Genomic DNA, 26,302 nt, shown 5'->3' with positions numbered 1-26,302 from the left:
AAAAAAAAAAGTGTTTCAGACATAGGAGCACATGGACCAAGGTGTGATGTTTCCCACTGATGTCCCCTCCAGAGACCCCAGGGGTCACAAGCTTCTGTACCCTGAGGCTATGATACTAAAATTAAATACTAAATAATTACTAAAATCTGATTGCTTCTCTTTCCTCTAGTGTTTTATTCATCACAGGAAGGAAAGAGCCCTCATCTCATCTGCAGAAGGTGCCAATCAAGTGTCTAAACACTGGCCAGGAGGAATGGCTGACCTGTGCTTTCTCATCTGTATGTTTCAGAACCTTAACTGTTTTCTGGAAGGTGGCTGGCCTGGGCCACAGAACAGGGTCCCTGAGAGGATGATGAAGACCCTGCTAGGTCAACAGTATGACTAACCACAACCTTGAAAGAACGCAGGATGGTTAACTGCATCACAGGATGCTGGGGGGTGGGGAAAGGAAAGTTTAAAATCAGGGGCAGGAATTCAAGTTGTGTGTCCTGCCCCAGAGGAGGTAGAAGCTGACAGAAACCTCTAAGTATCTGGCCAAGGGTTTCACTTGACAAGGCCCCTGAAGGTGAAGAGGGTTATATGGGTTTCAAATCCGGCGCCATGTTTCATCTAAAGCTAGTTTTCTGAAGACCCCACTCACTCACCTTGGAACAACTGTCTAGACTCCAGCAGCGACCTGGCATTCTTTCCACCAGCAAATAAATCGCAGCCGACTACAGCCTGGAGCTTCTAGCTCCCGTGGGTCAAATTCAGGTGCTACTGTAAACACCTGACACGCCATCAGATTTTGTTCTCACAGGAACCGCATTTTATAAGTGACCAGAAATGGGACCTCAGGCTCCAAAGCCAAGCAAGCCCCCGCTGACCTCTAGCACTGATGCCCCTAACTCAGCAGCCTGCCTTCAGTGCCTCAGTACCCCGAGGGTCTGAACATGGCTTCCCTCTCCTAAGCCCCAAGAAGCCACGTGACACTATGAAAGGACAAATGGGACATCTTCTTCTACTGGCTGAGGGACTGCCAGGTGGAGGGGTCACCCACAGGGCTCTCATGTCCCTGTCCCAGGTCTGCATGAACGACCATACCTCTCTCATGACCAGCTCTTCCTCTGGGGTCTTCACGGTGGGAGGTGGCTACGCATACACCCCTACCTCAGAACAAGTTACATCAAGGTTCGAGAGTCCTACCAGTGAGATAGGTAGTCATATAAAGGTCGGGTGGGGGGGTGGGGGAGAAGGTTGAACCCTGACCTCTACACATGCACTGTGGCACATGCACCCACACACATGTATACGCAATAGTTAAGAATCTGACGAGAGTCTCCCCAGTCACGCCTCAACTCCACCCTTCATCTGCCCAGCAATCCTTCCTTATGCATCTTCCTCTCCTCTCAGATATAAATCAATGGCAAGGCTTTTCTATCTTGTATGCTTTCTCCATATAAGGTAGAAAAAAAAAAAGAGTGTGTATATAGGGATTAGAGGTGGGGGCAGGTGACAGCCAGAGCAAAGGCAGGAGGAGTAAGTGATTCCCTAAGTACACGCTCACAGCATCCGGTGCAGGTGAAGGACCCAGCCACAGAAAGGCAACATGTACCCAGAACCCAAAGGGGTAATTTTAGCTTGGAAAAGCCAGAGGCTTAGAGGCGCCTTCCTAGAAATATGTCTTTAATTCCCCCTAGCCAGGAATCTTCTTCCAAAACAGCCCCTCATTCCAAAAGGGGCCTCTCCTTTCTTCTGTTCAGGCTCCAGAAGTTTATGACCAGTGTCCTGGCTGCTCATAACCCTGGGCTGAAGAGCACCAGAGTTCTGGTCCCTCTACAGTCTCCTTTAATTACAAACATTTTAGCTAATGAGCCTGCTGCCGGGCCCAGCTGTTTCTGGGGCCCACGGATTTTGAAGTGTAGGCTCCACTTAGCTGCCATTTAAGCCGAGCCAATTAGCTCAGCCCTTTGACTCCACTGTGCCTGACCTAACCTGAATGTCACTTCTTCCGGTGGCTTTGAAATAGCAGGCATAAGCACACGCGTGCGCCCACATTTGGCAGCCACTCTGAAGCAGCCTCTGACCACAGCCAATATCAAAAGCCTGGTCTGTAAGATAAGGTAATATTTGAAGTTCACTAGGACACACTCCTCAGTGTCAGACCAAACCGTGCCCCCCGCCACGAAAGATATGAGGAAATAAAAATAGTAAATACAATAACCACCACCACCCACTCTGGAATGAAGAAAAGTCATCTTGTGTTTATGTAGGGGACACACAGACCAGAAGCAAGCTGCAGTCAGATGCAGCCAGTCCTGATGACAGGGACGGAGCAGCCTGGTACCCTTGTCTGGGGGTCCTTGAACTTGGGCAGCAAAGGGCAGCTGCTCCAGACTCCTCCATCCTAAACCTGGTACTCCGTACGTACCCTTTTCGCCCTGGCCTGGGCCCCATGCACCTCTTGCTCCTAACCCTCCCAGGTTTAGGATTTTGCTGGGAGTCTGGCAGTTAACTTTCAAAGGAGGGGGCTAGAAATTAGAGCCGTTTCTTCTGAGAATGCAGGTTTCAGAGTAACAAGCTCATAAAACAGCCTTCTCGGGGACCTAAAATGGAGACTTGAATCCGCCCCCCCTACCCCTGGCTCTCCCCAGCCATCTTTAAGAGGGATTTTTTACTTAGTGGCAAAAGAGAAGTGGGCACAACATTGGGCTCTGAGAGGTGGCCCGTCTGCTCCGCATATCCAGGCTAAGGCGTGCAGGTCCCAGTAAGAACAGAGACCTGGCCAGCCCCGCCCATCTCCTACCCAGGCCTCTTGCAAAGGCCCAGGGACTTAATTGGTTCTGTCGCAAATGAGATGATTGCTTCCCTAGACTTGTGTCTAATGAACTCCAACCTTCTGGAGTCTATTGAAAGCTGCCTCTGACCCCCTCCCCACATACACACACCCCCTCATCCCTGTCCCCTCCCAACCCGCAGCAGGGCAGCCCCAGCCCCTCGGCCCCCAGCAGCCCACGCAGGCCATTGTGAGAAGGAGAAGCAGCCAGGCCTCTTGTCATGCTTGATGGGGAGCTCCCATTCACTTGTTCAAGCACATTTCAAAGGGGCCTGCTACCCTCTTATCCCTTCTAAGCCTCCCTAGATGAACAATGCACTGAAAGCATTCAGCTTCACTTCTCATCCACCACCACCCCCCCAAGCACACACACTTTATTTCTCACTTGGCACTCTCATCTGCACAGGCCCACAATTGGCAGAGATCTGAAGGGGCGGGGGGGGGGGAGCGGGGGTCTAATCCCAGCCCTGGGAATCCCGGGTGACCGCCCAATACAGGGTAGATCCAGAAATACTTCACACCACCCCCAAAGCTAAGTCTGTTTAGCAGGAGACTGGGGATCACCCTGGGGGAGAGGGGTGGGAGGACCACCCTATTCCTGCCGGATACCCACAGGAGCCTTGAAGCACAAGTGAGTCCCATAAATGGGCTCTTGTTCGTGAAGACCCTTCACCACACCCCTAAAGGTGGCTCCAGAAAATTCCCAGAAGCCCTTGGAGGAACCCAATTGCCCTCTTAGTCAGTCTAAGAGGGATGCACAAGTGAAGAGGAATCCGATGGAATGCCAGCTTGTCTGGAATGCTCTGGGCTGATACCCCAGGCCTGCAAACTCTACGACTCACAATCCCCTTTCCTGACTTTCTGGTCTACTCAATATCTGCCTGCCATGACATGACATCCTGTTACAAGGTCAGTGAACAGGCCACCAGGGGCCTGAAAAGAAAAGCTGCCAAGCGACAAGTTGTTGTCCCCTTTCTTCAACTGGCCCTTTTTGGCCCCATGCTCCCTAGAGTCTGTCTGTGCCTGGCAACTCTTGTAGGCCTCGAAGTAGTTGCCCCATAGTTAAGTCCATCCACGGTTAAACGAGGTTGAGGGCTGGGTTTAGGATTCCTGCCCAGCATCGCAGGAAGTCAAGTCCCTGGGCATGAACTCTGGCACCTAACTAGAATGCCAGGCACTTAGGAGATGGGGGCAGATGGATCTCAGATATTCATGGACATCTCTGGCTCCACCATGAATTCAAGACCAGCCTGGGCTATGTGAGAGGCCTTTTTACACTGGGAAAGGATTAGAAGAAGAAATGAGGAAGACTCAGGGACGGGGCAGGGGGCAGGGTGGGGGGAGGGGCTCCGGTCTTCCCCAACTGAGAAAGCAAAGCATTATGATCAGTGATCAACAAGAAGAAAAACAGAAAGAGGTTTAAAGGCCTCAAAGACAACTGGTTTCACTAACGTCTCATGGTGATCATGGTTGACCATGGAAGGCGCGATGGGGCAGGCGCCATATCCAGCCTGGGTCTGAGTTCTGCCTCTGCCATGGCTAGGGACTCCCGATGCTACTTCCTGCTTGCTTGCGGCTGTCGGCAGCGGTCACTGCCTACCTTGCTGACTGGGTCCTGTGAGGTCAAATAGAAACAAGCATGGGACCACACCCAAGTTATCTCATCATGAACCCAGAATAACACCTCAGTGATGAGGGGCTGAAACTCAGCCAAGGACCAGGAAGCAAGCCAAAAATAGTCTCTAAGAAATCTAAACAGAAGCCCCACGGTCTCCCTTAAAGGGCACTCACTGGACTTTGGAGATTCACTCAATGCCTTCATTCAGCCCTAGCTTGCTCTTATTTTACAGGCAGCACTGAAGCTCCCACACACTCTGTAACTACTGAGTCTTGAAGGAGGCCGAGCCATGAGAGGCAAACAGGACAGCAGAGAAAGAGAATGGGAGCAGCAGACACAGAGACCCAGGCCCCACAAACCTCACAGCCGGAGACCTACAAAACCGCACCTTGATAGTAACTTGTTGGACCATCAAGAAGCAAACTAGGGCCAGGTATGGTAGCATATGTATGCCTCTAATCTCAGCACTTGGGAGGCAGAATGCTTCGAATTCAAAGCCAGCCTGGTCTACACAGTGAGTTCCAGGTCAGCAAGGGTTACATAGTGAGATCTGGTCTCAACAAAACAAAACAAAACAAAACAATCAACTAAACAAAATTATTCTGCTAAAGAATAATGTGAGTCTTTGGGAGTTCTTTGGAGGTAGTGAGGTGGGGGATACTGGAGAGGTGGCTCAGCGCTTAAGAATATTTGTTGCTCTTACAGAGGACCTGGGTTAGGTTCTCAGCACCCAGAGTGGTTCACAACCATCCCTAACACCTGTTCCTGGGGATCTGGTACCCTCTTCAGACACCTGTGAGCACCAGACACACATATAGTATGCACACATACATGCGTACATACATACATACATACATACATGTATTCAAGCAAAACACCCATATACATAAGGTAAATAAATAAGGATTCCCCCTACCCTGTGTGGACAGTTAGAGAGCTCAGCCAATTACGAAAATTATGACCAGTTCTCTGAAACCTTTCATTCCTGGTGGATAAATGATGTGCACCTTACTCTCACTAATGCCAAAATGACATTCTTTCTTTAAACTTCAACTGAGGCTGAAGAGATGGCTCAGCAGTTAAGAACGCCGGATGCTCTTCCAGAGGACCTGGGTTCAATTCCCAGCACCCACATGGCCTCTCACAACTGTCTGTAACTCCAGTCTCAGGGGACCCCACACACATGCAGGAGAAACACCAATGCACACACAAAAGAGAATAAGTTCTTTTAAATAAATAACTTCAACTTTTCCCCCTAAAGAATATCTGTCACTTCACTGACAGAAAAAAACTGAAATAATGCAATCAAAGCTGACGGGGGCTAAAACATTAGGGTCAAGAGCCCCAAACTAACTTGCCCCACTTTCCAACTGGTCCTGTGCAGCCAGCCAGGCTACAGGACACCAGCCAACAGAAGCCAGATAGTTTCAAACACGCAGAGAATAGACAGTTCAGTTTTAAGAAGCTAAAATGAGCAAAGTCTAAGAAAAGTGTCCCAGAACTTAGCAGCACAAGCTTAATGGGCTGTCTGTCTTTCAAGGTCATTCGATCAGCAGGAGAAATCCTGATCTAAAAAAAACACTTGCTGGAAGAAAGCCTTCAAAGGCTTTCTGAAATGCTGATTCTCAATTGGGTGAGGAAAGCCTTTGGGGAGTTTTGGCCATACCAAACTCTACTCTGGCCTTCCTGAATCAAACACCAAAGGGTGGCCAGAGAGAGGACATCCAGACCACTACTACACCCCAGACTCCACTATGAGACTCACGGAAAACTGATGCTGTCTAGCCACAGATCTGACTTCACTTCAAATGACCCACAACCTCAAAGCATGACCTTGCCTGACAGTCTACTGACCTCATCGGACCACTTCAATGGCCTGGATTGCTTTAAAAATATCTATCAAAGCCATCTGTCGGCCAAGGGTCTGAGATCAGACAGTCCTATGAAGGAGGGCCCTTCCTCGGGCCCCAGCCTCTGGTACAGACTTGGGACCTCATCAACAGAGACCTGAGTGGAGCTCACTGAAACACACACACATGTAGGCAGAGTGGGTGTGCTGGCCAGTTGGAGAGGTCTGACTTTCTGTCCCCTGCCTTTAATGACCGTCTCTCAAAAGGCCAAAACAAAACAAAACCCTTGGAATAATGCCCTCTGTTCTGTCTACTGGGTTGGCAGCGGGCGTGCTTGGTCCCAGGAGCAGCTGAGTGATTCTCCCATAAGCACAACCAGGAAATACACTTAAATCCAGACACTCATCTTAGCCTTCCACTATACACTCTGATTTCCTTCTGTGAGGACACCACCCCAGCCGTCCCTTCAAGGCTCTCGCTGAACCCACCCAGACCACCATGCACCACGCTACTCTTTACCAGCATCCTGCCCAGTACCATCCTGCCCAGGGAACCGATGGCCACCCAGAGACAGACGGGCTCTACAGAGCTGGGTGAGAATGGATGACGCCCCTCCCCGGCTCCCCAGGGCATCACACCCCCAGCCCCATGTGGAAGGGACACCAGATACTTACACGCTACTGTCCGTCATGGACATAGAATCGTCGGTCAGCGCGTCGCTGGATAACTCGCTGTCGTTGGCGCTGGTGGCGGGTGCAAAGACATAGCCGGAACCTACGTGATAAGGATTAACCGGGTCGCTTCTCTTGAAGGACCTATGGGGAAAGTACAAGAGGACGGTGGTCACTGATCCCCACTAGTAACCCAGGCCATCAGGTGACCCCAGAATGAGGCAGTGCAGGATCCCACATCTGGCCTACGCCAACGTGCTGTCCAGCCCAGCTACAAGCCTGGGCAGATAGCCACAGAAAGAAGGCTGTTAGCCCGACTCCCCTTGGAGAGGAGGTGGGCTGGGTTCCCCAACCCGAGAGATGAGGGGTCCTCCAGAGCCATGCTGCAGAGGCTGCCAGGGAATGCTACCAACTCCTAAATACTCACACACATAGTGGGGCAGGAGCTGACTGTGGTAGGCCTGGAGACTGGGGTAAGCTGAAAGGAGCCAGGAGACAGCTCTTTCTCCTCCTGGTCACTGCATCTGAGCCAGGAACATCTGAGGCACCCTACCTCCCATGTCTGAGATCTGCCAGCCTCATGCAGAGATGCTCAAGCCTAGAGGCCTGGGTGAGGTTCCCCCTTTGACTCAGGCCTGCAGTCAGCCAGAGGGATGGCACGGATGCTTAGGCATCCTGTGGCAGCCATGGTACTGTGCCCTCCCCCCCCAACCCCCCACCCCCGACACCGTGGCCTTCCTTCCCTCAGGGCTGGCTAAGGCGCCAGGACTGAAATGAGCAGCTGTGTCAAAGGCACCCAGCCCCCTCCTCCAGGGGTCTCCAGCCCCTTTGTCTTAGTGGCCTGTGGGTCCCCATTTTCCTCTCTTGATCTCCTCCCAGAACAACCAGTGTGCCTGTCTCCTGCTGGGCCACATTCCACTTGTGTCACTGGCTAAGGACTTCTGTTAGGGGGAGGAGAGACGGGTCAGCGGGCTGCAGGAAGGATCCCTTCCAGGGGTCAGTCAGCCTGAAGGGAGGCTTCATTTCCCCAGCCCCTGGCATGGTCCTCCCGGGGGCTCAGCTGGCTACAGACATGAACCAGAGAGGAAAAAGCTCCAAAAGGAGGCACACTCCATCAGCTCACAACAGCTGCTCCATAAAGATAGCTGTGGGGCTGGCTGGCAGAGGAGAGGGACCTAGGAAAGGTCATGGTCAGCCATCTGCTCTTGCTCACCAAGTTCATGTCCTTGCACTATGCTGGGCTTTGGTCTCCTGGCACCCAGGTTCTGGCTGGGACACGTCACCATAATGCAAGGGGTTGTCATAGGGGGCTATCTGGGTGCTGTTGAAGGTCTTATCAGATCGCAAGCATTCTCTCAGGCAGAAGGCACGAGGTACAGTGCCCATTTTCCAGATAAGACCCTTAGTGGTGCCACTCTGCAGAGCGGGGACTGGTGGGCACGAATGGGCTGTGCTTTCGCTCGGTCTCTCTCTGCCAATCACAAGATGATTTAGAAAGTTCTAGAATTCAGAACCCGAAGCAGGGTATGATGGAGGGGTTCCTGGCAAAGCTAGCTGGAAATGGCCCCTGTGATGGAGGGAACCAGGTGCATTGTGTCAGACAAACAGGAATTTGAGATGACCCAGGACACTCAGAATACGCTATGCAGGAGAGACTGCAGCATCCTCTCCAGACTAAGAAGAGAGTGGTGGGCTCTAGCCAGCTAGGCTAAAACTAGATATGCTAGTTAAGACTGGCACAAGGGCCAAGCAGGCTGTTTTGGTAAGGCCAGAATCTAGCCTAACAGGACAGAGGGGGGAGGGAGTCTGGGGGAACAGTACTGTCATGGACAGTAGTTCTAGAGCGCATGGGGCCGAAGAGGGCCACATGGCTGGACTGGAAGGGAGTGCAAGTGTAAGCTTAAGCCCGGGAGTGAACTGCTGCCCATTCTGGTGAGCTCAAGGGGGTTGGGGAACTAGAAAAGAATGTGGGAATGAAGCCCCACTGGAAGAGTTTCTGCTCTACCTGGATCCCTGAGTCTCTCACCCAGTGTCCTCGGCTCTGAAATGCTCATAAGAACCAAGTGACCTGAGGTGGGGGGACCTCCTTGTGTGCTCCCCTGGCACTCAGAACAGGGCTACACCATAGTCACATGACAGCTGCTGCCCATCATCTGGAATCTGTACAGCCATCCTATGAGGGGCCTGACAGAGCCAAGTATCAAGACTGACCGATGAGAGACCCACTGAGAGCAGCTGGACATTAACTGAGGCCATGTCTCTGTCCCACTGTACCAGTCTAGATATGTGGCTCAGAAATTGCAAACCAGGGGTACCACATGTGAACGGTCTGTGCACTTTTGACACGTGGCTCTACCCTGCCCCATGGCCACTGGGGCTGCCCCACTGCTAAGGGCAGGGAGGCTCGTCGCCTCCTAATAGTTTTTAATGAGGATTTAAAGCTGCTAAGATTATCCCTGCTTACTCCTCACCAGCATGTCCTCACTCTGGAGTTTCCAGGCAATCAAGATAGCAAGGACGGAGAGCACAGGGGACAGAGACGACTGAGGGGGTGACCAGTAGAGGTAGGCTCCTGGCTGGGAGGGACTCACAGAAAGATGGTGAACCCTTGCTCACTATTGCCTCTAGAGGCTGAACAGGAAGCAACAGGTACCACATGGGATGAGAGAGGAGAGAGACAGGCCAAGTCTTTATTTAAAGCAGCCTGGAGTCCCCTGCTGGGATGGACCTGTCACAGTAACAACTACAGGGTCCCCTCCTTGCGAATCCAGTGGTACATTCAGTCTGCACACTCATGATACGGTGCAGAAGTCAGTGGCCTAGAGCTGGCACTGGCCTAGGTAGTGGGGACAGGACACAGTTCCCCTAGGGGCTGAAAAAAATGAATAGTTCAGACACAATGCCTTGCAACTTCTAAAGGCAAGAACATTGAAAGGGGGTGAGTACCTCCAAAATGGAGAAATGTTGTGTCCCCAAACCTCTCCTCCTTTCTTCTTCTTTTTCTTCTTCTTCTTCTTCTTCTTCTTCTTTTTTTTTTAAAAAGATTTATTTATTATTATAAATAAATACACTGTAACCATCTTCTGGCACACCAGAAGAGGGCATCAGATTCCATTACAGGTGGTCGTGAGCCACCATGTGGTTGCTGGGATTTGAACTCGGGACCTTTGGAAGAGCAGTCAGTGCTCTTACCACTGAGCCATCTCGCCAGCCCAGACTCTCCTCCTTTCAAAGCTGTAGTATTTAGCATGTCTCACAACTGAAAGTGTGTCCCGAGCCCCAGACTGTGTGCTCTGTGGGGGTACAACCTATCTTCACACATGTATCCCCAACACCAAATGCAGGGGGTGGCCCCGTGGCAGGAGCTCCAGACTTGGCTGGGCCTCCTTCAAAGACCTACATCCATCAAATGGGTTGCTGAAAAGGTTTTCAAGAGGCATGGCGCAAGATCAAAACAGCAAAAGCGGCCTTAAATAGCCTTCAAACCCTTCCCTCCCCTCCGACTTGCTATCTTGGTGGTATTAACACATCAGCAACGTCTCAGATCTGAGACTTACACTCCAGCCTCTGCGAGGAGAAAATGACTCAATAGAAATTCCTTCCTCACCATCGCAACAAAAAAGATGCCCAAGACAAACCCTGAGGGTGTGTGTGTGTGTGTGTGCCCATGCACATACACGCATGCGTGCGAGAGCACACCCCTTTCACACATGTCTCCCAAAATAAACTTGTCTCCCTCCACTTCCAAAATAGAGGGCTACTGTGTGATCAGTCATTAAAAAATGGAATACACTGCTCTTAACTCAGTTGACTGCAATAAAGTGCTTGGATTTTCCTACAACCAAAACAAGACAGGCAGAGAAAGGGGCAGGGTGGTGGGGAGATACACAGCAGACACTCAGCTTGTAAGCGCTTCAAACTTTCTCCAAAGTGCCACGTAATTTTAAGAAAATGGATTAGAGCTGTCTTCTCGTGATTACTTAAAAAGGGGGTGGAAGACTGGAGCATGCCACCTCAAGTGTACCCAGAGGCTTTGATGATTCCAGAAGGGTCGTACTCCCAAACGTGCAGAGAGCTCTGAGGCTTGGGGTACACACTGTGTGGGCCGTGCACCCACTGGCCACTCCGCCATTGAGCCAACAAGTTAGCAGGACCTCATGGCTCCTGAGGGAAGGGAAGTGTGTATGTATGCTTGGCCTCTTGAAAAAATGCTGATCCCACCCATGTCTGCTCCTCCCCAGCCATGGAGAGCCAATAGAACCCAGTGGGGCTCCTTCTGAGGACCCTCTCCCTAGAGAACAAGACGACCCATTTCTGAGGCTGAGCTTAGGGCTTTCCATGAGAGCCTCTGACATTTTACCCGTCAGGTCAATACCCTCTTCAACTAACATTCTGGGAGGCAGGATGGAGGGCCGGGTGGACAGTGAGGGGTCAGTGTCTTCTGTAACCAGGCAAGGCTTGACAAGTGTATCCTAGCCAGCTACGTTCCTTGGCGTTTCGTCCTCTAATTACTGACCACTGCTCTCGGCATAGCTTTCCTGTGGCATCATTTTATTTGATAATTGAAGCCAAGCTTGATTCCAATGGCTCCTCAAAAAAAAAAAAACAAAAAAAACAAAAAAAAAAAAACGGGCCTCATCAGCAGAGTTCTTTCAGAGAACAGGAAGCCCCTGCAGCCTGCACAGGACAATCTGCTGGGCCCCTGGGATTTTTAAGCCAGGCCAGAGCAGAAGGCCCAAGGGGAGGCAGATGAACCCTGCCCAGGGCTGGGACAGAAAGGGGTGCACACAGGGAACTCTCTGTAAGCTCAACTCTGTATCCTCCCTCTTAAATTAGTGTGGGCCTAGCGCCTTAGCTAACAGCCCTGGCTCCACATGCCTCTAACACACCTCAACATGGGGGGAGGGGGTTGTTTGCATGAGGGGTTAGGACACACGCTCCCACCACCAGGTCACTTATGCCCTCAGTTATTTATAGAGGCCATCAAGAGCCCGGGCCATCCCACTCAACCTCGCACAAACCAGCGCCCTTCCCTCCAAGGGTAATTTCTGCTCTTCCGTCCCAACTATTTATATTAAACCCGACACCAAATCGGTAAGGGTACAAACAAGTCGTTAAAATCTTAGGCTCCTTTGAGTGCCCACATAAACACAGAGCTTGGAAGGCTAGCCGGTGCCTTGGGCACCCAGTGGCCAAGATGACTTGCGGCCCGCCCCTCAGCAGGTTCGAAATGCTTCATTCACTGAGGTAACTCTTAGCCTGGCTCCAGCCAGTGGGATGAATGAGCTGTGAGCAGATGGGGAGTGGTGGGGGACTCAACTCTAAGAGGGGGGCTGGTCCCTGGGTTCCAAGAATATGCTGAAACTTCAAAATGTAAGCACTTGGGAGGCAGAGGCAGGTGGATTTCTGAGTTCGAAGCCAGCCTGGTCTACAGAGTGAGTTCCAGGACAGCCAGGGATACACAGAAAAACCCTGTCTCGGAAAAAAAAAAAAAAAAAAAAAAACTTCAAAATGTAGAGAAAACTGGGGGATGGGGTGGGGCTCCAAAATATTATGATGAAGAATGGGCTAAAACCATTTAAAACAGCTATGTGCTAACCTTGCCGCCCTTTTCGGAGACCCAATTATTATCGTTAATTATACTAATTATGACACTTAATATCTTTTCAAAACGTTTCCCCTTACAAAAGCCTTTCATGTTTATTATTTTGATGCTAAGAACAACCTTAGGACACACATGGGAGACAGTGCCCACCTACCTTACAGATGGGAACGTGAAGTTGATGAGAAAGTTTCAAACCAAGCAATGCTATGGCACGGGCTGGAACCCGTCTTTCAGAGACACTGTACTAGGAGGAGAGCTTGCGTGTTACAAAGAAGTAAGGGCCATCTGGGCGTGTCCAGGTAAATGCTTCATTCCACCGTAACAGTGGGAGATCACACACTTGATCTAGTGTGGAAGCTAGCGGGGTCCCTCAAGGGCGGTCCTCCATTCATCAGTGGCCTCCATAGATCGCCAGTGCTTTGCAGACTTAACATTGGTTACGTGCTAATGTAGCCCCTGGGAAGAGGCAAGCCAAAGCCTCCTCTGGGCTGCCCACCCACAAGGAGAAGTCTGAGTAGAGTCCTGCCTGGAGAGAAACCAACTGCACTGAGCTATTTACAAAGGTGACCCTCTGGGTCCTGACCCTGAAGACGCAGAAGGCCCCTGTCAGAAGGCTGCTGGCAAAGCAGCCTTGCCACAGGCCTTAAGGAGTCTCATCACTGGGTGCCAGGCTGGAGGGTAAGGAGGCCAACAGCAAAGTTTCCCTACACGTCTTTGCGATGGAGTGGGACAAGAGATGCAGGTGCCTGTGTGCACCCAGCTACAGCAGCTCCAACAGCCTCAAGCAAATGGCCCAGCTCTGCAAGCTCAGGGCCACTAACCACTCCCGTCTGCGATCCTATGCTCGCCTTCAAAAAACAAAAAACAAAAACAAAACAAAACAAAACAAAAAAAAACAAAACCAAGCCATTTCCATTTAGGTGTACACCAGATGTCTGAAAATTGGTTAAGTTCACTCCCAAAGCTGCAAGAGCGCCCTCTGGTGACTGAAGAGCAAGCCCGTCCCCGACTTGCCAGCAGCAGTCAAAACTGGAGATCATGCCTACATCAGGCAGGACCCAACAGTAGAAACCCGGGAGGCTCCAGATCAGCAGTCAGGGGCATACCCCCTCCAGCTGCTGCGGGACCCTGGAGACCACGCCCCAAAAAGCCGGCAAGATCTCCAGAGACACATCACATCCTGAGTCCCTGACATGGAGAAAGGCACAGGGACAGAAGAATGAAGCCATGCAGTTAGCAATACAGTGTCACCCCCACCTCCCGCCCTGCATGTCACAAGCAACAGACTAAAATTAATAGGTGTATTCTCTTTGGGGATCTCTGGAGAAGCAAAGGGACAGAGAAACGCATTCTAACAGGTCTGAAGTTGCCTGCAAAGGCCAAGAATCTTGAGCCTTGGCCAATCTATAATGGACTGTTTGTCTCAGAAGCTTTAAAAAGAGAAAGTGGTCTGGAGGGCCCAGTCCCGACCCCCACCCCCACTTCTCAATCGGCACTAAGCAACAAACCATCAACTGAAGTCTGACCCTGGGGTTTCAAAAGCATTTGAAAGCTGGATTAATAGCCCAGCAGATTCCAAAGTGAAGGCTCCTTCATATGAGGAAGTTGCAGGGCCTTCCCCAAGTTAGTCAGAGGCCTCCTTCCCTGGGAAATACCTAATTCTACAAAGGGAACTGCAAACTCAGTTGCTAAGCCGCTCGCTGGCTCTTAACATAAAAGTCCAAAAGACTCCACTCATCCCTCCCCAGAGCACACCACAACCCAGCTGCCCCTCCCCCCAAGCCAGAGTAATTCTACTTTGATGATTAGCGGTGAAATGACCCTTCCCAAACTGGCACTCAGTAGGTCTAGTGACTCAGAGGCATCAAAAGCTGCTGTATTCCTCTTCTCTCTTTCTCTTTTCCTCTCTCCCTCCCCACAGCCCAGGATAATAAGTAACCACATTAATAAATACTGCTTGCCACCGTTTGAAGTTAGCATTGGAAGGCTGCAGGTACTCAGCTGTGCGAACATTGCAACGCCCCCCCCCACTCACACACAAACAGCAAAACATAAGATCAAAGGGCTCCTAGCCAGAAGCCCTAGCTCTCAGTCAACCTTTTGCAGCTTCCCCAGCCTAGCCATCCACCACCTACCCACCCTAACAGAAGACATCTGCAAAGCTAATTACGACTCGACAACACCCCATCCCCACTCCAGCCCAGCCAGAGCCTCACCTGAATCCATTTTCAGCCGTTTCCGTGGATCTCACACTCGCTGTGGCCCGGAGAGTTTTGCTGGACAAGCCAACCACGGTGGGTGAGAGTTTGCACTTGAGGTCGGCACATGTCCACTCCTCCTCTTCATTCAAGGTGGGGAGGTAGCCACATAAAACCTTTAGGCTCCCCAGTCCCCCGTTACTCATGTGAGCTGTGTTTTCTCCCCCACTCCTCACATATTCCAGGTATATGTCAGAAGTCAAGAACACCTGGTAGGCATTTTCCTCCATCACCGCCTGGATCTCGGTCTGCGCCTGGTCAAACATGACCGAGCCGATCTGTTGCTTCTTGATGCCATCTCGTATGTAGGTCTTGGTGGCGGGTTTCAGCTGCTTGGAGACAACGCTGTTGTTCTCAATGTACCTCTTATAGATTGCTTTGGCCACTCGCAAAGTTTTGGTATCCTTCAAGTTCATCTGCCTGAACCCATTACAGGCAAACCAGAAGTCCAGGGTATCCACACATTTCTCCCTCTCCAGGAAAGTCCGGAAGAGGTATGCACCATCCTGGTCACCCAACAAGGAGTGCAAAGACTTGGTCCACCTGGTCAAAGGGGAATCGGGGGAGGCCCGCCCCTCGGGCTCCCCCAGTCCATCTTCATTCCGCCTAGCGTTAGAGGAGACAGGCATAAGTTTGGTGGACTGGAGCTTGCCCACACTAGGCTGACACGGTGGGGTCTCCCCTTCTTCTCCCGGAACTGGGGGCCGCGGAGCATCCTCGCGGAAGCTGCTGCTGGGGTCTGGGAGGAGAGTCACTAACACGGCGCTACTCATGGTGAGGGAGAGCGGCTCACTGAGTTTGGGTTGTTTTGCTTTTTCCTCCTCCTTTTTCTTCTTCCAGTTCCTCACAGCAATCGGCTTGGTCTCTCTTAAGTCAGCAGGGGCTCATGTGAGCCTCCTCTCTGGAAAGAAAAGGAGGGGGAGGGGGGAGAGAGAAAAGGGTATTGATCTAATCAAAACCAGATCTACCCAACATCAAAGCAAGAAAGTAAACAGGCTTTTCAACTCCTCAAATTCAAATCAAGCAACCCAGCTATCCGCGAGGTGCTCATCTCAAGTATCCGACGCAGCTTTTTCAAAGGCGAAATCTGAGCTCCTCACACACTTTTTCCGCGGGGGGATGGGGAGGTGGGAGGAGGAAGGTGAGGCAGAAACGGGAGGTGTAAGACACAACCTTCCCCACATTCGCGGGGCCCGGGGACACTCGGGGTACCTCCTCCCACGACAACCAGAACACGCAAGCCAGCCGCCCGGCTGCGTGCAGGTGAAACCAATTTCTGTAAACTTCCCCACTCTGCCCTGCACAGATAACTTGAGTTCTCAAAGTGCCCTTCCCCGGCATCTGGTTCCCATTCCCCCCACCCACCCCTCCTTCTGCACTCCCTCGTCCCACTTCTTACAGAAGATCCCCGCCTGGAAAAAAAAAAAAAAAGCCCGCCCAGCATCGGCGGGAAGGGGGTCAGCGACTCGTGGATTCGGCATGCACCCCCCCATCCCCGACCCCAGATGATGCTGCCTATACTCAAGAGTCTCCACCAAAAACGTGGCTCAGTCTTGTCTTCCTCGCTTCCCTAAAGCAGAAACCAGTTCACTAAGTAAAAAGGCTTTGATCTTCAAACTTTTAAAGAGAGAAGAGAAACCTCGAGACCCGCCGCCCCCAGCTCCCCAATCCAGCTCCTAGAGCCACGAACCCAACAAAACCGGATCAGAAGGCTTCTCACGCTACTACTGCCTGTGCCAAGAATCCCAAACTACACTGATCCCAAGCCAGTCCTTCTCCAAAAGAAAAGAAGTCTTATCTAACCAATAAACAAGCTGCTCTCCCTAGCCAGGGAAGGATCAAACTAAGGAGGGGCGGGCTTGGGGTGGGGGGGACAGGGAGGAACGCTGGGCCAGCTGCCCGAGACCCCGGGTCTGGGTGGATGCACCCCGCCCCAGTCCCGGAGCTCAGGCCGTCAGGCTGAGCACAAACCAGAAGTGGTGGGGTCGGGCAATGCAGCGCACCCGGGCGCAGAGAAGGTGGCGAGGCGCCGTTACCTGGAAGATGAAGGCCGCCAGGCTCTCATCTCCTCTGAGCCCCTCCTGTCCCGTTCCCTCCCCGGCCCAACAGCAAACGGACGCCTCCAGAGTCCCGGTACGCCGTCCACCAGGAGCGAGGCCGGAGACCCCGGAGCCCGGATGGGGGTAACTCCCTGGTGTCAAGCCTCGCAGAGGTTCCCGCAGAAAAAGGCACGAAAAGCAACCGCCTAGTCCAGAAATGGCGACGCGCGGAGTCTCGGCCTCTCCGCAAAAAGGGGCGGCGAGGAGGAACGGGGGGACGCGAGCGCCCTGAGCTCTGGCCGGTTCTACCCTAAGACTGAGCCTCCGCTAGCGCTGCCGGCACCTAAGCGCAGACCCGCGGATGGGAGGGGGAGACTAGTGGGAGGGGGCGGGGGAGGGGAGGGGAGGGCAAGCGGGGGGCGCCGCCACCCTTTCATCCCACCTTCCAAAAGCACTCGCGTGCACACGCACACCCCAACTCATCCACACCCACGGCGACTCGACCCCCGAGGGCGAGCTGCCCGTCTCCGCCTCCGCCCCCGACGCCACTTGGAGAAGTCTCCCAGACCGTCCCCCCGCCACCCCGGACCCCGCGCAGGGGAGGGGACTCCAGCTCACGGCGCGCAGGGCCGCCCGGCCAAACCCCCCGGAGCGCTGGGCGCCGAGCCCGCCGCTTCCCCTCCGCGCGGGCCCGGAGCGCGCCCCGAAATAGCCGGCCTGCCAACTTCAAAGCGCCGCCCCGCACATCAAAGCGCGCCGGCCGCCGGACCGCCGCGGCCTCGGCACTCACCATTGATCCTCTGGCGCACTCCTCCCGGAGACCTCGCAGGCGCCGCGGGCAGGGCCCCTGCCCGGGTCCCCCGCTGGACTCGCAGAGGCTGCCCCGGGCCCCCCCCGGGCCCGCCCGGGCGTGGGGAACATGAGTCTCGCGGAGGCGGAGGAGGGGGTGCGCGGAAAACAAGGATCCCGAGGCGAGAGCGAGCTCTGCGCCGGGGGTGAGGTGGGGAGGGGGGGTATCGTGTGCCCCGCTGCCCCTTTTATGCAAAAGATCCGAGTGGGCCTCCGCCCCCGCCGCGGCCGCCCCCGGCCCCCGCCCGGCCGGCTTTCAACCCAGGTCCTGTTTCCAGCAGTCACTAGGCGCACCAAATGTCCTCCGGGCGCTTCCAACAAAAACTGCGCTGTGGATTTAACTGTGCACTTCAAAGGCGCGAGCCGAGCGCACGGTCCTGGAAGGGAGGTATGCGAGCCGCACCCGGGCCAGCCCAGCGCGCTCCAGCGCCCCTTTTGGGGGCCGTGCAATCCGCACCCCTCTACTACCCCGGCCTGCTCCCGGCCGCCCCCTCCCGCGGCCCCGCGCCCCCGCGCCCCGCTGCCAACCGCCCCCCCGGCCGCACGGAGCTTTCTTGGAAGCGGCTGCGGCGGGACCGAGCCTCCGACCCCACCTTTTACAGCAGAGCTCTCCTTTGGGGAGGCGGACGTCTCGGCCTCCGGGTGGCCCCGAAATCCATCGCGATCGGCGGCTTATTTTTATTTCCCGGTTCTCGGGCCGTTACTGAGTTGCCAGGACCTTATCAAAGCGCAGCCGGCTCCAGCCGACTCCCCCGGGCCGGGCTCAGGGAGCCAGTGATCCCGCCGCGCCAATCACAGCGGCGCTCGGCCGGCCCGCGCCGCCCGCCTTAAAGGGACAGCGCGCGCCCGCTCGGCCCCGCCCCGGCCCGGCCCCCGTCGCACACTCGGCTCCCGCGTTAACCCTTCCTTGGCCCTCGTCCGCCCCCCGCCGGCTGCTGGCGGCCCCGGGAGTGTTCTCCGCCGGAGTTCTGATTTCGTGCTTCAAGTTCTCCGGCCTCCTCCCTCTGCCTACCTTGGACTCTCCAGCTCTAGAGTGCCAGCTTCTCTCTGGCCATCGCAAGAACTGCAATAAAGCACCCGCCGCCCCCCTTCCACCCCGCCATCAAGCACGCTCCTACCTTTTTTCAAATTTCCCTGGGAATTTAGACTTGGAGGGCCTTCTGGTAGGAGCTATAGCCCTGGGATCCGCTGGCCAATTCTTAGGGCGTACTCTGACTGGGACTGGGAAGGCATGGCGTGTGTGTGTGTGTGTGTGTGTGTGTGTGTGTGTGGGCGCGCGCGTGCATTTGTGGACAATTTGCAGTTGTGTTTGGGTGAAGCTGGGAGTATGGATTTGTCTCCACAGTGGAGTCAGGGGGCACCCCTCAGTTCCCCAATATTGCAACTTTGCATGTCAGTCAGAACCTTGCTTGCACACACATGGACCTCTTTCCCCAACAAATTCGTGCCCACCACGCTCTCCCAAAGGGCTGCCATCATCCCATATGTTACTTATTAAACTGCCGTGGAATGCCTCACACACACACACACACACACACACACACACACACACACGGTGTTAAAGTATAAAAATTCACCCCACTGTCACCTTTGAATTCCTTTCCACCTTCTCCCCAAAATATTTATAAGGCACAGGCCTTTAAAAATATGCCATAAGCCCAGAACATTTATTCATTCATCTGTTCTTGTACAGCAGTCGCCTCCCCCCCATGGATGAGCTGATAAACTTGTCATTCTTGTGGGGGAAAATGGAAGTGAGTATGTAGGCTAATAGAGTTCTTACATCACCAATGCTCAGTTCCGCCCTGACCCCCTGCACCACATAAGCCAGAGTTAGTGACACATGGCTGCCACCCCCCACCCCAATCCCTGAGGTAGAGCCAATCAATAGAATGAGAATTCCAAGACCAACATAGTAAAATTGAAGCCAGCCTGGCCTACCGAAGGCTCAGTCTCTCTCAAAGAAAAAGCAATAATAGAACAGCAACTACAAAATAGCAACAGCAAAGCCTACAGCAAAGTAATCCAAAGAGAGGAACGACGAAGAAGTGGGAACCTGGCCTTCTGAATGGAGGGCAAACATTCCACTTTGGAGACTCTGAAACAGGTAAGAAACACGACTGCCCAAAGGGGGGAAAGTATCCCCCGTGTTCTACTGAAGAAAGAACCCGGGCTGCAACAAAGGGCCAGAAAACGCTCACACCTCAGGCTTCACACTCCATAGCCTAGAAAGGAGGTCCAGAAGGTCACATCCTTCTGTTCTGTGTCCATGTTCAATGTACCTGGGTTGCCTTGCAACCAGGAGCTGATCCCCTCTAAAACTAGCAGTCCTGGCTGTGAAATGTGGTCCTTCCCAGGGAGTGTGTTCCCATGATGCATCTGTATCTTGAGACAGGTGTGAGGAAACTGGGTGTCTCTGAGTTCTCTCTACCTTCCAGCTCTGAGATGGTATGTGGAAGCCTGGACCAAAGGCATACCCGCCCACCTCCTCAATCCTCAATCAACCCCAGAAAAACTGTTTCCCGGAGGTCCTTGGGCCACAGAGGTGGTGTTACTGAAGCAGAAATGTAGAGAGAGGCATAAACTGCCCTAGAAGCAACTACAATGCAAAAACCCAGGGATGTACACATATATGCCACTTCCTACCCCATTCTTGGTGCTGTCTCTCTCTTTCTCCCTCTCCCTCTCCCTCTCTCTAGGGGTGGAGGGAGGGAGACATAGAATCATCAAACCATCCCAAATCAAAATAAACAAGGTTCAGAGATGAGGAGGCTTTTAGAAAGGAAGTGGAACCTGGGCCTTCATGGGTGGTTTTCCTCCCTCCAAGTTGTCCCCACTGCCCCTCAGCCACCCACAGTCACCACAGGCTGCCTTTAAACCTGCAGCTCTGCTGCTCCTTCTTTATCCAGGGGCTGGGGCAGCGGAAGTGTAGTCCAGGGAGTCCCTTGTGGTTGGAATCCTCTCCATAACAACCGCTCTGGGAGCTGGCCTTCCAGAGCAGGTGTGAGGGTCGCCTCAGGCCAACAACTCCCTGTGTCTAGCATCTCACCCAACCTCACATACACAGGAACATTTTGCATTGAGCCCAGAGAGGCCGGGTAAGCCCTGGGAGGCTGGAAGCCCTCGCTGGTACCTGGCCTTTGACTCACTTGTTGCTAATATTATTAGAGGAGCATCCAAAGGCCTTCGATCATTCCCAGCCCCTTTCTCAAGATAGCAGCTTGCCATTTTCCTCTTCTCCCTGGCAGCAGCATTATCATGTGACTTGTTGTAATCCTGCATGGTTGCCTGGAAACTGGAAAGCAAGGGGATGGATTTCTGCACATGCTCACTCACTGCCTCCCCCCCTTTAAAGTAGAACCGTACAGAGGATAGACAGTCCACTTGGCTTAAGCGTAGGCAAGTTTAATAAAGCAGAGAGGGGTCCTTTTCTGGAATTCTGTCCAGGGCTGAAATCCTAGAATACCAGAAAACAAGGCTAAAGGCTCGCTCCATGGGAGGCATCCGGCCAGATCTCTGACCCTTGTCAGCTTTCACAAAAACCATTGTGCAGGGGAAGTCAGGCCAGCTGGGACTAGAGTTGCTGAGACCCAGGATATTGCTCTGAGATTCAGGAACTCTGACTTTTCCTCCTCGGGAGAAGTGCCACCTTACACAATGTTCCTTTTGTTGAGAGGGAGAAGAGCAAGGCATGGCTAACAGTCGCAGCTTACCTGACCACCCTGGATACCATTTATTTATGCACCTAGAGGCAGATGGTGTTCCATGGGAAGGTTGTACCGAATGCAAGCAATAAGCACATACTACATGCACAAGGTTGGCAGATAGCATGTATTCAAAACTTTTTTTTTTCTCAATTTTTAAGATTTTCCTCTAACTTTAACCATGAGGGTCGTGTGCCCTCATGCATTTCTGGTACCAGTGGAGGTCTGAAGAAGGCATCAGATCCCTCTGGAACTGGAGTTGCAGATGGTTGTAGCTACCATGTGAGTGCTGGGAATTGAACTCCAGTCCTCTACAAGAGCAGCCAACCCTTAACACCGGGCCATCTCTCCAACCCCATAATGGTTATTTTTGCAGTTACCCTATTCGCTCAGCAGAACACTCCTGGTTCGGAAATATTGGTGTTCTTTGTGTCTCTGCAGCATAGCTCATGACAAAAGCAACTTGAGAGATAGAAGACTTATCTCTGCTCACAGTTTTGGAGGGCTTCAGGTTATCATGGCTAGCAAGTCGCTGAATATGGTGGTGGGAGTGTGTACTGGATGGCCAGGAAGTAGAGAGAGCTAAGATCCAAGACCTTCTCTTAAAGGTTCCATAGCCACCCCAAATGGGGGACTAGCTGGGGCACCAGTGTTCAAAAACACTTGGGAACATTTCTTATTTAAACTCCAACATTGCCCAACCTCTGAGCAAAGATATTATCCAGTCAGGAGTCAATAATGACCCCGGAATCTGACCACAGGAGGACTTGTAGAAGACAAGCCGCAGGAGACAGTGAGGGTTAATGTTCACAATCTTAACTGGGTTTGGACACACACCTTTGGGTGAGTCTGTGAGGGTTCCCTAAGAAGGAAAGACCCACCCTGAGTATGAGTGGCACCTTTCTAAGAACAGGAATCCCAGAGTGGATCAAGGAAGAGCCCCCTTTCTTCCCAGAGTACTAGCAGCCATCAGCTTCTACTTCCTGACTGTAGATGTAGTGTGACCAGCAAGCCACCCGGTGCCTCTCCTGCCATTCCCTCCCTGCTGGGATAGACAGCATTCCACAGAGACAGATGGAAAAGTAAGTCTAATATAGGAGCTTTGCCTTTCCTCCATCTTTCAAGGGCTTCCCTAGCCTAGCCAGTGCTAAGAAAAGCAGCGGCATGGCTGAGGAGATGGTCTAGTTAGTAACATGCTTGTCACACGAAGATGGGGGTCCATTAAAAAGCCTGTGTGGATGGGAACCAAGCTCAGCGAGTACAGGCAGCTGTCCCAAGTCTGACAACCTGACTTCTTTTTTGTTTTTGTTTTTGTTTTTTGTTTTTTTGGTTTTTCGAGACAGGGTTTCTCTGTGTCGCCCTGGCTGTTCTGGAACTCACTCTGTAGACCAGGCTGGCCTCGAACTCAGAAATCTGCCTGCCTCTGGCTCCCAAATTCTGGGATTAAAGGCGTGCACAACCACCGCCCGGAGACAACCTGACTTCTATGGACAGGATCCATTCAGATCCTGCGCAAGACCCTTTCCACATACGTGCCTTCTCTCTCTCTTTCTCTCTCTCTCTCTCTCTCTCTCTCTCTCTCTCTCTCTCACACACACACACACACACACACACACACACACACACACAATGTATAAATGTAAAAGAACAAAAGAATGGCAGTACACTTAACTAACTTTCTGGCCAGTCAACTCTAGCCTAGTGGGCGATCTCCAGCTTCACTGAGACAGACCCTGCCTCAAAAGACGTGAGGAGCAACTGAGGAAGGTGCCCGACTGCTAACCTCTGGACTCTGTCATGCATACTGGATATGCAAGCACATCCCCACACACCATAAAGTAACAATATACACGCACACACCCACACACCATAAAGTAACACTTTCCCAGCTCAGGTTACTTTACATTATCTAATCTAACCCTCCACTTAAAAAAGTGAGGCCAATTACTCAAACAGAAGGTAAGAGACTTGCCCAGGATCACTGTGGTGGTTTGAATATGCTTGGCCCAGGGAATGCCACTATTTGGAGGTGTGACCTTGTTGGAATAGGTGTGGCCTTGTTAGAAGAAGTGTATCACTGTGGGCGTGGCCTTTCAGACCCTCATCCTAGCTGCCCGGAAGTCAGTCTTCTCCCGTCTGCCTTTGGATGAAGATGTAGAACTCTCCACTCCTCCAGCCCCATGCCTGCCTGGATGTTGCCATGTTCCTGCCTTGATGATAATGGACTGAACCTCTGAACCTGTAAGCCAGCCCCAATGAAATGTTGTCATTATAAGAGTTGTCTTGGCCAGGCAGTGGTGGCACACGCCTTTAATCCCAGCACTTGGGAGGCAGAGGCAGGCAGATTTCTGAGTTCAAGGCCAGCCTGGTCTACAGAGTGAGTTCCAGGACAGCCGGGGCTACACAGAGAAACCCTGTCTTGGTCATGGTGCCTCTTTACAGCAATGGAAAACCTAACTAAAAGAATCATCATGTCCACACCACAGATATGTTAGTTTCTTGGAAGTCTTGATGCCCAGCACTGTTCCTCCCAGACCGTGGGTGGGAGACTTGGGGGGAGTCTGCTCACTGCAGGGCTTCCACAGCAGGCTCAAGACAGAGGTCGGGGTGTTTTCCTGAAAGACCATCAGCCTGAAACCTCTCCAACGTGCAATTCACTTAGCCCCTTACCCTGGGAGCTCAGGTCCCTCAGCCTGCCCTGGATAGCTCTCAGTCTTTCATGGAAGCAGTTATTTCCGTGGGCAGTGCCATGGGCGTGACCCACCTAAGAGAGGGGAGACTCTCACCAGCCTCAGAGGAAGAAGGAGTAAAACTTGGACCCAACTTCCTGCCTCTCTCATCTCCTTGCAGAGGAAGCAATATGGATGCTGAAGACTCTGAAGCTACAAAGGGGAAGGGAGGTTCCTCTGAGAAAGTTAGAGAAGCTTATTTATCATTGATACTTTAGATTGAAAACCTTGAGGCAATCTTTTTAAAAGATTTATTTTATGAATTTGAGTACACTGTGGCTGTCTTCAGACACACAAAAAGAGGGCATCGGATCCCATTTGGTTGTGAGCTAACGTGGTTGCTGGGATTTGAACTCAGAACCTTGGGAAGAGCAGTCAGTGCTCTTAACCAGTGAGCCATCTCTCCAGCCCCAAGAGGTAATATTTTAAAACTTCCAGATGCTAATTGCGTTGAGCAGGAGAGGCTATGCTATGCATTAGCTAAGACATTATAAGTCTACAAACCGCTGAGTGTTTTCAGCAGCTTCCTGTTCACGGTTTTAGAGTTTGGCTTTTTAAGGTTGGCCTGAACTTGTAAGCGGGAGATGTCAACAATATCCAAATCAATGAGGAAGAGGGCTGGAGAGATGGCTCAGAGTTTAGAGCCGATGCTGCTCTTGCAAAAGACTTACAACTTGGGGGCTGGAGGGATGACTCATTGGTTAAGAGCAATGACTGCTCTTCTGAAGGTCCCAGCAACCACATGGTGGCTCACAACCATCTGTAATGAAATCTGATGCCCTCTTCTGGTGTGTCTGAAGACAGCTACAGTGTACTTAGATAGAATAAGAAATCTTTAAAAAAATACAAATAACTAAAAAAACCTTACAACTGCTTTTTTGTTTTGTTTTGTTTTTTGAGACAAGGTTTCTCTGTGTAGCCCTGGCTGTCCTGGAACTCACTCTGTAGACCAGGCTGGCCTCAAACTCAGAAATCTGCCTGCCTCTGCCTCCCAATTGCTGGGATTAAAGGCATGTGCCACCACTGCCTGGTGACTTAGAACTGCTTTAACTTCAATTCCAAGGGACCTGAACCCCCTCTCTAGTCCCTGTTTGCTATTTTTTTTTCTCCCTAAGACAGGGTTTCTCTGTGTAGCCTTGGCTGTCCTGGAACTCAGAGATCTGCCTGCCTCTGCCTCCCAAATGCTGAGGTTAAAAGTGGGCACCGCCATGCCTGGCCCCATTGGCTAACTTTAAACAACTTCTGAAGAGTAAAAATAAGATGAGCTTGAATTTGTCATTGTTGTTGTTGTTTCTTTCTTTCTTTGACCCGAGAGAGGGTTTCTGTGTGTAGACTTGGACTGTCCTGGAACTCACTCTGTAAACTAGGTTCATCTTGAGCTCAGAGAGATCCGCCTGCCTCTGCTCCTCCAGTGAGGATGTTAAAGGCGTGTGCCACTTTCCAGCTCTTCATTGTTTCTCGATATTCTGTAGTACACTGGCTGGCGGCGTTCCATGAGGTACTGACGGATTCGTCATGGAAGGGCAGACTGCTCTACAGAATTCCAGCCTAATCCAGAACTTTCTACATGTTGTTCCACGTAGCAGAATTGTCTCTACATCGATCACCAATGTTCTGCTTTTTTATCTAACCTGCCAGCTATGGCGCTGTACCCCCCACCCCTCATCTGACTGGGTTTAATGCACTCAGATAGTAGAAGGCTTTGAAAAGCTCTTTTCAGTGGATCTACCCTGCCTTTCCTCTCTTGGTCTGGTCAGCCCATTACAGTCTCTCACAAGCAAACCACTTCCAAGCTGGTTAAACATGTGTGTATGTGGCTGAGCATGGTGGTACAGGCCTCAGGAAGCAGAGGCAGGGGCATCTCTGTGAGTTCAAAGCCAGCCTGTCTACATAGCAGTCCCAGACAGTGAGGCAGTCTTTTAAAAAAGGAAAAAAAGAAAAGAAATTCTACTTGTGAAGCCATGGAATCTATGGGACAATAGCTCTCTCCACTGTTCCCTCTCCCTTAGCTGAAGACATCCTCTCACTGGGGTCTCTGTCCCTGGGCTTCTTCTCCAGAGAGTCCCTTGAACTGCACGAAGCCGCCCAGGGTCTCCAGAAGTTATAACTCTAGCATCTTTCATGGTCTTAGTTCATCACTGCCCTTATCTTGCTAAGCCACGCC

The 26,302-nt window shown here is 52.2% G+C and overlaps 2 protein-coding genes across 2 annotated transcripts in view; both read right to left on the bottom strand.

The window, feature by feature from the left end:
- The window catches only part of Axin2 (axin 2), a 30,815-nt gene extending 12,304 nt beyond the window's left edge, over positions 1 to 18,511 (bottom strand). The window contains exons 1-3 of the mRNA XM_031350533.1: positions 18,299 to 18,511; positions 14,776 to 15,718; positions 6,958 to 7,098 (exon numbers count right to left, since the gene is read on the bottom strand). Coding sequence (XP_031206393.1) covers positions 6,958 to 7,098; positions 14,776 to 15,590 — 956 coding nt within the window. The 5' untranslated portion in view covers positions 15,591 to 15,718; positions 18,299 to 18,511. The remainder of the gene's footprint in view (positions 1 to 6,957; positions 7,099 to 14,775; positions 15,719 to 18,298) is intronic.
- The window catches only part of Cep112 (centrosomal protein 112), a 507,666-nt gene continuing 496,987 nt past the window's right edge, over positions 15,624 to 26,302 (bottom strand). Inside the window, exon 28 of the transcript XR_004113083.1 lies at positions 15,624 to 15,718. The gene's annotated coding sequence lies outside the window, so the exon portion shown is untranslated. The remainder of the gene's footprint in view (positions 15,719 to 26,302) is intronic.

The sequence above is a fragment of the Mastomys coucha genome, unplaced genomic scaffold (assembly GCF_008632895.1).
Source record: "Mastomys coucha isolate ucsf_1 unplaced genomic scaffold, UCSF_Mcou_1 pScaffold5, whole genome shotgun sequence".
In the NCBI taxonomy this organism is placed as follows: Eukaryota; Metazoa; Chordata; class Mammalia; order Rodentia; family Muridae; genus Mastomys; species Mastomys coucha.
This window is presented reverse-complemented; position numbering and strand designations above follow the sequence as displayed.